General features: G+C 37.7%; 1 protein-coding gene across 1 annotated transcript in view; it reads right to left on the reverse strand.

The window, feature by feature from the left end:
- The window catches only part of PTPRZ1 (protein tyrosine phosphatase, receptor-type, Z polypeptide 1), a 124,545-nt gene that overhangs the window by 11,569 nt on the left and 100,412 nt on the right, over positions 1 to 12,564 (reverse strand). Inside the window, exons 15-21 of the mRNA XM_010581328.1 lie at positions 9,919 to 10,004; positions 7,631 to 7,651; positions 7,363 to 7,459; positions 5,843 to 5,925; positions 4,957 to 5,091; positions 3,548 to 3,682; positions 2,112 to 2,275 (exon numbers count right to left, since the gene is read on the reverse strand). Coding sequence (XP_010579630.1) covers positions 2,112 to 2,275; positions 3,548 to 3,682; positions 4,957 to 5,091; positions 5,843 to 5,925; positions 7,363 to 7,459; positions 7,631 to 7,651; positions 9,919 to 10,004 — 721 coding nt within the window. The remainder of the gene's footprint in view (positions 1 to 2,111; positions 2,276 to 3,547; positions 3,683 to 4,956; positions 5,092 to 5,842; positions 5,926 to 7,362; positions 7,460 to 7,630; positions 7,652 to 9,918; positions 10,005 to 12,564) is intronic.

The following is a 12,564-nucleotide window of genomic DNA, read 5'->3' on the forward strand; positions in this document are numbered from 1 at the left end:
TGAAGTATCAATTGAAATAATAGAACTAAGGAGTTTCTTGCAGGTCTGCAATTTTCAGGCTTCTGATATTCCTTAGGATACTTTGTCAAGTATACCTAGACATATGTCAGCATTTGGGCACAGTTAATGTACCCAAGTTCTTCTGTGTTTGAAACACACATCACTTTAAAGGGAAAGCTGCATTATGCCACCTGTCACAGATACAGGAGATTTCAAAGATACCGGATGGAGGAAAACCCCAGGAAGTGGCAGAGCTGCTGAAAGTACCTCTGTAAAAGAATAAGGTTAATGCTCTCCAGATACAGCTAAGAGGGCAAGCAATGGTTGAAACCCTTCTTAAAAAGGGAAGATGCAGAAAAAAGAGTTAATCAACTCACTGCTGTTATGAACTCTGACTCATTTAGCACAAAACCAGCTGTATTGTAAAATTAAAACCCAACTTCTTCTTTCTTAAAATAGCTGGGTAGGGAGTACAAGGTCAAGAGGTCATTTTTTTGTTACCTAGTCACATATGGGAATTAGTTGTAATTCCTTTCTAAGTTATGAGAAAACGTTACGTGTATTGGCACATGTAACTTAACGGCAACACTGTGCTGGGCCTGCATGGTCCCTTATGGGCAGATCCAAGCTCAGTCCATACACGCTAATTCAGTCATCTCATTTCTTCCACAGAGGTGGCACAAAGCATGGGTAGTGTGAGCTCAGATTGCTGTAATAAACTGTCTAAATAAACATGATATAAAACCAAAAGGTCCAGGTTATCAACACACTATTAGACACAAAAGAAGTATAAAGATTACCAGATACTGTACTTGTTATGAAATAAGAAACATGAAAAGTACCAAAACACAAAAATAGCTAAAAAATGGTTCATGAAGTTCCTCCTATGTGTCCTCCATACAGCCTGTAAGGATAAATAGAAGTTACATTTCTAAACATGAGATGACTCCTTTGGAATTCCATAGTACATGGGGACAGGTGAACTAAAGGCCGAATAAAACTGCCTACAGAGGTGAGCTATACCTATGACCCAATGGAGAGGTCTGACCGAAGCCACACAACTTACCACTGTTCACTTTTTAAAAACTCAATTTGATTGACTTATAATGTATTACTGATCTCTCAGCCCGCTGGTATAGATCTCAGACTTGGTATTTTGGGGAAACTCTTATTTTGAACTTCCCAAGAATAGGCAGGATCTAGATAGCAGCAGAACAACCAAAATGTGGAATTTCCATTTTCCAAGCTAAAAACAGATTTCAGTCAGATTAGATCATCCCCAAAATAAAATATCTTCATTTGCAGCATTTGTGAGGCAACTTTACCTGTTGGCTTCCTCAGAGTCAGCTCCAGAAGGACAGAATTCATGAGGAGGTTCTCTTTCCAAATGTTCCATCAAAGGTGAGGTACTACAGTGGAAAACCAGAACCTGCTTATATATTTTACAATAACCCGGTCCTTCACGGGCATTGTGAAGTCATTCCAGGCCCTACAAGCCCTTTTTAACCAATTTTCCCTGAGCTGCCCAGTTTTAGTGAGCACTGACAGAACACCTGCCTGCACACTGCAGCACATGCAGACCTCAAACCGTTCCCCAGAATGCTCCTCCATTGCAAATGACTGCTAGAGCGCAGAGTAATGTTAAAAACAGCAGAGTTGTAGTTCAGCCAGGAATAGAGTGAGTCTTCTTTTGTGGACAGAGCTCCTTTTAGGATTACAGAGTATCCCTGCACCAAAGAAAGCATGAGCCAAAAACATCCTAATGATATATTTGCAGAAATGAGACAATTACTGCTGTATATGTATCTGGTAAGCTCATAGGAATCAAGAGAGTAGTATAGAAATGTGCAAAAAAGTAAAAAGAAAAGGAATTTTGCAAAAAAAAGAACATAGTGCAGAGCAGCGTCATCTTGTTTACAGAGAGTTATAGAAGTGGCACAGGCAGTTGATTAGTTGGTCTTACCAAGGCTAGAAATATCAGCTAAGAAATTAATCTTATTACATCAGGAATTGTTAAATGTGAGAGTGAAATTTTGCTTAACCCACCACTGAAAAAATCTTTTTTCTGCAAAACAAAAGCGGAGTGAACCTTATGGCGGTAAAAACCACACCTGCAATGAACCACAACAGGCCCGACAGCGTGGCGCTTGGCATGCGATGCCTTCCGCACGAAGGTGAGCACAGGCAGTGTGTACTCTGGAACACCCATGTCAGGCCACTGGGTATAATGGTACTGAGTTACTATACGTCCACTAGACCTCCCTTTCTGGGAACCCTGCAACAGAAAAATAACTCCATAAGTAAGCAGCCCACATCTGAACGGCAACTCTTCATAATTTTATTTCCGTACCTGATAGTTCTTGAATTAGTACTGTCCCTATTTAGTTAACGGCATGCCACCTAGCTCTGAATATTTCAGCTTTCAAGGAGAAGAGGAAGGGCCAGTGCTTATGTCCCATCAGCCTGCCCTCTGAATGGAAAAATGACCTGGCACTGTCCCTTAGAAAGCCACAAAGGAAGGCTAAGAGCACTGGAGGGATAACAAATTACAGAGGCTCTTAAGAGTCACCAGCCATTTCTGCTATTTTACTCCTCTGCTTCACGGACAGAAAGGGTAGGATTCACCTCACTCAGCTTTAGTGATCTACAAGGGAAGTAGCCTTGTGTAGGCTGCTTTTCTAAGCTCCCTCCCTCAATGGCTACTCAGACGCAGGGATACCTTCAGAGAGCAGCTCATCTCCTTCAAAGATTGGTTCCAAAAATAGGCAGAATAAATTACTTGACAGTAAGTGCTGTACTTTAGCTGTTAATTGTACAGGGAGGCTGAGAGACCAGATGTGTAACATTTAGGTGGCTGAAATAAATTAAGCTTTCAGAATGCTCCTCAAAGTAGCCAATGTCACACTGCTGAGGTGAGGGCATGCTGGTTCTGACTGCAATAAACCAAGGTGTGGATTCACCTGTGTGGGGGTAAAAATTCAGTCCTTAAAAAGAAAAATGGATAGCTGAGGTGGATGATTTAATTCATGTCATGTTTTCTACTAGCTGCTCTCTTTCTGAAAATGTATCCTCCTGCTCACCAGGCAGGCAAAGTCCACATCAGCTCTCCAGTGTGGTCACAGCCCTTTCCCTGATGGTCCTACATCACACCAGTACTACAGGCCAGTACCTTCTCAATCTGTTGATCTGGTCAAATTAACTCTGAAGTTGATGAGCATCTTGGCTGGCTGAGACCTACAGGATTCAGCTTTACCTATTGTCGTGGTTTAACCCCAGCCAGCAACCAAGCACCATACAGCTGCTCACTCTAGACTTTAGTCTAAACACTACTTAGCAACAACTGAAAACATCAGTGTTATCAACATTCTTCGCATACTGAACTCAAAATATAGCACTGTACCAGCTACTAGGAAGACAGCTAACTCTATCCCAGCTGAAACCAGGACACCTATACAACAGAAAAGAGCTGCCAACTGCCTTAAAAAATATTCTGAGCAACTTTTAACACTCCCTTTTGCCCAAACTATGCTTTCAGGCTGCCACAAACCTTTTTGATCTTGGTGTTTCTAAGAGTAAAATTCCTCACAGTGTAATAGGCAAGTACATGAACACTCTTCTGAGTAACCAAGAAGTTCCCATATTCTTCACTACCTTCTGCAGGCCAGTACTGGTCACATTTCCTCTGTTTGAAAGCAAATGAAAAACAGAGAAAAAGAGAAAGAAAACAAAATATCACTAACAAGCAGAAATGTTCAAATTTAAGAGCACAGTCAACCACAAAAACATACAGGGACTCTCAATATACCCAGTTTATAAGACATTATCTTCAGCATAAGAGAACAAATAATGTGTATTTTATGCTGTGAAGAGAGATGGCTGTGCAAAGATGCTCTTTATTTGGAATACTCTAAAAAAGAGAGCTTTAAATCATACTATCAGAGTGAAAGGGCTCTAATATTGTGGAACTTGCCATTCTATAGGCACTCTAAAATCTAAAGAAAATAACATAATCTATAGGAAAAATAGGAATACATTCAAGTCAGTAGAGTCATATGTGGCTTTTAGTTAGTTTGTAGCATGGGCAGAGTATGTATCTGATCAGCAAGGGTAAGGGTGAGCTTGTGTGTGGCCAGAATATACAGTAGAGAGCCACGATATCCAGTCTTTTGGTTGGGTAGCCATATAGCCTTCTACAGGAGTACTAGAAGAGTACATGTTTATAGCATGGTATTATAAATGAAGTGGTACTCCCAGTGTGGCCCTTGTCTGCTCTTGCTGTGTCTGTATCATCTGGTAGATGCTTAATAGGTCATATGACAAGACTTACATGCATTTTAGGCATTGCTGCCAGCATGTCACAAAGTCTCCTTATGTGACCCCAGGGTACATGCATACTCCTGTCACATAACCAGAGAAACACACATCCTGTGATGGGGTTTGACCCCATTTTGTCTCACTGGACAAACGTGTATCTAGTCATGTAGTAGGAAAGGAACTGTGGGTCCCACGGCATGTTAACAGGGAGCAGCCAGTGAATATCCAGAAAAATTCACCCGAACTATGGCCTTCTCCTTTCCAGGGTCTAAGGCACCCCTGAGAAAGAGAATGACAGAGAGCAGATTGCTAGCAGAATGTGGCACAAGGTCCACAGTCTGGCCACTCCCAAATATATACAAGAAGTCTTTTTTTTCAGTATAAGACAATTTTTTTGTAGTTAGAACATGGTATTTTCAAGACTTGTTGTTGACAGTTGAGTTTAAATGTTTTCTTTAGTTTCATACTACAAATCCTCAACTTTATACTTCTATAGCCAATCCTAGTACAAGCAACTACTACAAACTGTTGCGTTTTTCCTCAATTAATGCCTAAACCAGATTTTTAAAAGAGAGAAAGGAGTCTGCTAGAAGTAGATCTATCAACATCAGAGAAATAAATAATAGACAAAGGTAGTCATACCCTTCCTTTCTCAACGAGATTAGTTATCATCACAATAACTTCTACATTATGTTCCCATATCATTCTCCAGAAATCTTCTGCTGTTGATTTTAGTGGTCCTTGAGCTGCAATGTAGGCTTTTGGCTTGTTGTAGCCCTAAATTGAAATATAACAAATGACACTTGTCAAATCACAGTCCGCAAGCAAAAGGAGGTTGGGAGGAGTACATGACATTTTATGTATCTATTTTTAAAGAATGTCAAAAGCTTTTAAGTACTTTTGAATTTATAACTATCCAAATCGCAGAAACCCTGTGGTACCAGATGACATATGAATGCAACTGTTATGTCAAAGTTTATCATTCCAACAAACAGGATATATGTTCAAGTGCCCGTGTTCCGGCAGAATGTTGACGTGATAGTGATTATGATTCATCTGTTATGATAGTGGTTTAAAAAATGAATCAAGATCATTCACATGAAAATTACTAGGCAACAAAAACTGAATAAATGGTACTTTGGTGAGGCTTTCAGCCGAATGGCATCTTCCTCTCATGAGATTATCATCTCAGACAGAAGAATTAACCACTTATCAAAAATGTATAAAAGAACAAACATTCAGATGCAAAATGCTTCTAAAAAACTCAGATGTGACAGAACATTTTTTTGTTTCCTAAAGCTTTTCACCAAGCTGCAGCTGCTATAATATCAAAATGGATTCAAGAAAGAATTGGGAGTTTACCTGTGCTTTAACTTTGTAGGCTTAACTTAGATCATTAAAGTTCTTTTTAACAAAACCTGTAATATTGTGATACTTTTTTTTTATCAAGTCTATTCACCTCCATACATCAGTTTTTACAGAAAAGGCTGACAAATGAATAGGCTGGCAGATAGAAAAAGGCACTTACATCAACATAGTTGGCATTAATGTAATCAGTCAGTTTTCCATCCTTCTCTGCAAGCTGTGCTAATTTAACCCTAGTATGATCATCTGCAGTAAAACAAGGAAGAAAATAAGCATAGTTTTCTGCAAGAATTATATTCTTTCTATAAGAAATGGCTTTTTACAATACAAAAGACTAATACAGTGACAATCACATACGCAAACATCCTGTGCTTAGGTACGAATCAGATTCAAAATGCTAGTTTGCAGAAAAATAAACTAATGAATCCAAGGATTCAAGGGATTCAGAATTTAGTTGCCTGATCAGCAGCACCTGGGGTCACTTTAGGCTCCGTGACATATTCCCCTACAGCCTCCAGCTGCTGCTTGTGAAGGGGCATGGGTCTCCCCTAAGTCCTGTGTCATGACTGCCAAGCCTGCACAGTGGGATGTCTCAAATGACAGTAGGCACCAGTGTTCAGGCATGTTAATTCCAAGTTAAAGAGCGGAGACTGGAGAGCAATGGGACCTTGGAGAAGCTGGTCAGCTGAAGAGCCTCAGCAGTGGCTACCTCAGGGAGAGCTGGAGCTTTCTGTAGCCTGCACTGATTATAAGGACTAGATTGCACAGGGCAATGCCTGCTAAATGAGCTGCCCTAAGCTGCTTGTGCATTGCCCTTTGATAAAAAAGCAGCAGGTGTGGCACCTTTTGTATGATCAGGTACAAACACAGAGTGGCAGAGGAAAATCCCTGACTTTCCATCCCTCTAGAGGCATCTTCAGCCAGGTGGAATGGGATTTCTTGCTGCTGGTTTACATTGTCTTCTGCCAGATGGGCCGATTCTGTCTCTTTTGCTATTAAGCTCTAGTGATGCTGAATGCTGAACGTATATTTAATTCAGAGCTTCTTGTTATCAGAACAAAGTTGAAATACTATAGACAGTTAAGAAAAATATATTAAGCCACCAAAATGATCACAAGCCCAGAGGCAATAGCTTCAAATAGAGATTAACAAAACTGAATAGATGTGTTTCAGAAAACAAAAATCTGGGATAGTGAAGAAAGGCGATGCAATGAGAAAACATGTGTCCTGGCTAATGAAGCTGGTCTATTACATCGTGGCAGGGCACAATACAACATAAAACCAGTACATTTATATTTGTATATGACAGTAAATATATCCAGGGATTGTGAAGCTCCTAGAGAGGATAAACCATTATTCCAGATCAAAGATGGATTAGTTTTGGCAATCAAAACACAGCTTCTTTGGCTTTATAATGGCATTACAATGGAGTCTCCCAACTCCCTTTGGGTCATCACAGAAGACACAAATACGTCTTGCTAACACATGCTCATCAAAGCAACAGAATGCCAGAGGCCTAAATTGAAGAGATGTGAAATCTCATGCTACTCCTCTTGAAGCATTTTGCTGAACAGTAGCCAGAGCTTTCAGTGTAGAGGTATTTTTTTCCCTCCAATAACACATAAATCTATACTTCTCTATAATTATTTCTTAAACAAAACACCAAGTGATGCATTTACTTACAAGCAACAATGTTTATGTATCGATTCTTATTCTTGTTGTCGGGGTGATTAGAGCTGTCTGATGTAATACCTAGATCTACAGTACAGCTCTGGATTTCCTGCAAAAAAAAAAAAAGTATGCCATACTTTAGTAAGTATTAAGATACATAAAATGTCTTAAAATACAGTAAGTCAGCACAAAAAGAACCACAACCTTATACCCAATTATCTATGATATTTTACAACTACGTCATTGCTAAAAAAAAAAATGCAGTGAAATAATTCCTTACCTGATAAAACTCTTTCAGTGTCTAATGAGGGAATGAATGCAAAAAAAGTAAAAAAAATCAAATTCCACAGCACAGAACAAATGGATAAAAGTGTTTATATAAATTACAATTACTATATGGAAAACAGTTATGGTCATGCAATATATATCTCTGTAATAACAACAAAGCTGAATATTTTTACATAACTCTTAAAAGAAACAAGAGGCGATTTTCCTGTTAAAATACTGGTGTCTGTTTTCCTACCTTTAGCTTTAATGTTAGACCTTAGGCCGGTGAAAGCTTATACATATGAGCAACAACACTGACTTTAGCCAGATTATCTATATATTTAACTGTTCATTGGATTTGTTATTGGTCCTTATAACTGCATCAGTTTCTCTGTGGAATGCTTTTGCTCTTTTTGCATTCAGCTGTAAAACCTTCACTGGAGCAGGACAGTGTGTGGCTCAGCCAGCCTCACAGCACTCTGGTGAAGGACAGCATTGCAGCCCTCAGTCTGCCAGCAGTTTCTCAATGAACCCAATGTTTTTATAAAGAGAGAGACAGGCTTGAGAAGACAGGCACAAAGTCTGTAAGGCTCACAAAATTAATTTATTTTATTTTATTGATTACTTTAACTGACAGGAAACTCAAGCATTTATAAGGTCCACATTGTTAAGTAGGAAATATGTTGTCATCACTAAAAGTACTATAATAATGTTTCCCAACACTTTTTAGGATTTATTTTAATATTAACCACCTTCAGCTATTTAAATATATATATATATATATATGAAAAGTGGTTACCAGTCTGAAAACAGATTTCAAATATGAGTTGTTTTATGGTAATATAAATAAAAAAGCTGAACCGCCCCTGTACTCTCCAACTATATGCTGACTCTGCAAAGACAATCACTATATTTAAATTTTTCCATATCTTCTAAGTTCTTTATCGGTAGAGAAAAGACCAGGACACTAATTCTGGGGTAGTCTGTAAAGCCAAAAAGGATCTCCAAGAAATGATGAGGACATTCAGTTTTTTGTAATAGTTAAAACAAGCATGAAATATTTCAGATGGTGCAGGTGTAGCTCAGTGAGATGTAGTATATTTGGTCTTTGGATCACTGCTGTAACTTAGGAAAAGAACAATTTAGGATGAAAAATTTCATTTCTGTATTGCTGTCCTCAGTAATGGTGAAAGAACTTTGTTACCGTCGTATTTACACACAGTCCTTCAACATCTGCTCTTATTAACAGCCCGTCTAGCTGGAGCCCAGTCCTGTCAGCACATGCGTAACATATGAACATGTACTGGACATTCACAAGTATTTACAAGTTTGGTCCCACAATCAGATGGATATTCTGAATGTTAAATGAATTGGAGAAAAATTGCTGATGAAGTTTAGGTGAATGACATGGAATTTTTGGTGCATTAGATCAGAATACATTGGCTGGGGAAACAAAAGCAAAACCGAAAGATGCAAAACTATGAATGTTTTACTTTCAGTATTGTTGTTTTTGCAGCAGGAATATTACAATCATATTTTAAATTAATAGAGATCAACAAAAAACTTTTTTCCATCCCAACTGACTGATTTTGTTAGAAATCACTTGTCAAGAATTTTAATAGCACAGCTTCAATTACAGAGTTTGGGTTTATAATGTCTATTTTATGTGACTTATATTAGAACATATCTATCTTTAAATTGCTTGTAATGCATATGAATGTGAAAAACAATGAAGTTCATTAGTTACATATGGTGATAGTAACATTATATGATGAGAGCATATGATTCAAAATTTTGAAATACCTCTTATGAACCATATACTTTAGGAAAGGAACTGTAAAGCTTTCACTACCACATATGAAGACTACATTAGCTCCCCTGTTAATCAGAAGTCTTGCCACGTGTACTCATTATTACTTCCATTTTTTTTCTCTGTAAATGGAACAAGCAAATGTAGGTAGCTTCTGCAAAATTCAATTGGCATTAGTGTTGGAAAAGCTTTAGATCTACAACTGTATCTGATAAACCATATAGATTGCATTATCTTTGCATAGTTTATTCACACAATCATTTAGTATTTTATCACAGTGATAAACATTCCCATTTGCATCCCAGTCCTGTTAGCTTTTATAAACCTCCGTAGTCTTTATGCATAAACAGTCCTTACTGGGCTCATATTTACATGCATTTATGAAATTAGTCCCCAGGTCAGAATGTAATGCCCAGTTCTTTGTTTCCAGGCATTTAAACTTAACATTATTTGTATGTGCTAAGAAGAAAGATGATGTCATAGAGCCATACCTCAAATTCTTCAGAAAAACCATTACTTGCATGTAAATCTGCAACATGTTTTGGAAAATGCTTTATTGGAATTGCTCCAACATCATCTTAGGGGTGGGAAAAGACAAAAAATATATTTATGAAGAATAAAAAGCCAGTGACATATAAAGCAGTTCATATGTAGGCAATCCACACAACATCCTGAAATAAAATTTTTGGCATGAACTTTGGATATACAACTCCCACAAAAATAAAAACACTCTTTAACACCATCAATATTTCTAAAATCATTCTCTAACACTTATACATTTCTAAATGACTATTTGGAAAGAAGATATAGAAAATGCCTTGCTAGGTCTTGCTCTGTCTTTAAGCCCCCCAAATCAAGGTGCAGATTCTGCAAGATGCTGAGCTTGTCTGTAAATTGAAGAGCACTCAGAACTCCCTGTGAAGTCAAGGGGAAATGGGAGGATTAGCACTTTGCTAGAAGATGTTCAAAGGGAGAGGGTAGGAGCAGAGCTCTGAATAATACTGATAAAGAAAGAATGATCAGGCAGAGTCGTCTGGGTGCTTTAGGCTCATTAGTATTGCACTGGGACTCTGATACAGTACATGGTCTAGCTGCACAGTCCCAAGCCTACTAAATTAATGCAGCATTATGCCAGTAGTATAATTTTAACTGATGTGTTGCATGTTCGCATTGCCATCCAAAGGAAACAACAACTAATTTTCATCTTTTACTGCATTAGTGAGTCCTTCCAGTAGGGATTCTTCTCCCACATTCTCCCCATGATTCTATGATAACCTATTGATAATAATCTTATGTCTGACCCTGGGAGTATTGACTGCAGATTTTCACACCAGGCTTTATACTTCAAGTTTTAAGTGGTAGATTTAAGTTTAAGACTTTCTGGATACCCACAAAGACAATATCTACATTCTCAGCCAATAAATGTGATTTGTGCAAGTTCTGGGTCCTGATACTGAGTCTGAATTTTCCATCTGATGTTTATGTTTCAGGACTTTATACAAATACAGAAAAACACTCTGGTGTAGAACATTCATTAGGGATCATGTCAAAAACCTTTGGGACTTTTAATCTTGTCTTTCCTGCAAATATGCTATGTAAACAAAGTCATCTGTTCTGTTAATTACCTGTTAAAGGATGACATTATTTCAGCTAGTTTTGCTTCTGAAGAATAATTTTTTTTTAAGCTTTTCATGGATTAAAAATATGTTTATTTCACAATTTGTAATTTCATCACTGTTTCATATGAGAAAGAAACATCAAAAACATGGAACCAGGACCTGTTATTTACATCAACAGATGTTCAGCATTTAGGCCACCTAATAATTTTAGCTTTCAGTTACCAAGAATTTGTTGATTCGTATTGAGATCCATCTGGTCTTCCACTTACATGAATGGATCTGAATACAAAAAGTGAATTTATCCAGTCAAGCCTAAAAGAAGCTGAAAAAAAATGTGTAACACTATCTTCACACTTTGAAGATGAAACCTAGCATAAAGTGTTTATTCTAATGACATGCAAACACAAAACCAGAAGGGAAGGTAAATGACCCTAAAAGTGAGGACAGTAAGGGAGAAAGAGATCTCAGATTTCATCTAATTACTGTTTTATTTCCTTGCCAGTGGTAATCTCCCAATTCAATTGCTTCTGACTCCAGGAATATATTTTATATCTGGATGGCAGGTATCACTTGAAACTACTTAAAGGTTGATAGTGGGACCTAATATTACCCTGTAATTCATTATCTGTTCTGAATGCAACTTTGAATTATGCTGTGAAGTGCCAGAGCATTTTCTGTGAATAACTGCAATTCTCCTACCTCTGCCACTGAAATCCCACAAAAGGAAAACTTAATGTATGATCTGATCTGTGGAGTGTGCTTTTAGTCATAATAAAAATTAAACTTAGCAGTTACAAAATGCTCTTCCTGCTCTACGCTCTTTGCCAGTATTACATTGCAGTTAGTCTCAATTGTTGTAAAATTACACTGCTGAAACACTTGTGCAATAGAAAACACAAAAACTGCTCACTTGACTTCTGATGCACACCAAATAAACCAGAAATATTTCCTCAGTGCTTGCAGCTTTTTCCATAAAATATTTTATGTATCTTTCAGTCACTTAGAAACACTTTTCTCTTTAAGTTAATATTTATCAGTATTTCAGATGGAAAACCTCCAGCATCAAAACACATATTTTAAGCACTCAGAATAACTGTAAGTGCAATTCTGTCTTATGACAACGGAAAACACTATCTCCCTGAGGTGAGCTGGTCAGGAGAAATTGCAAGAAAATTATACAGTTGTACTGCAATATAGTTAATGACAGAGAGTAAGAGTAAAGATTGCCTATAATGATTGCCACTTGACATTCATATATAATCACGTTTTCTGAAAGCAAACTATATCCCTGCCTATTAACCATTTAGAAGAAGGTTATGCATCTCCCAACAACACCAATCAATACAAGAGGCATTTAAAGATGCCTACAATTTAGTTACAACAGAAGCCTAATGTTTGGGATTTATTTAATTAAATGTGTTCACTAGTTATCTATGCAAGGGCTGATTTTGTTTCCCTTAGTCATTCCAAGGGAACCCATCCCCCTGTGTAACAGCACAGTTTGCAAATGCATTACTT

Source organism: Haliaeetus leucocephalus, unplaced genomic scaffold (genome assembly GCF_000737465.1).
Source record: "Haliaeetus leucocephalus isolate CR32 unplaced genomic scaffold, Haliaeetus_leucocephalus-4.0 Scaffold763, whole genome shotgun sequence".
Lineage (NCBI taxonomy): Eukaryota > Metazoa > Chordata > Aves > Accipitriformes > Accipitridae > Haliaeetus > Haliaeetus leucocephalus.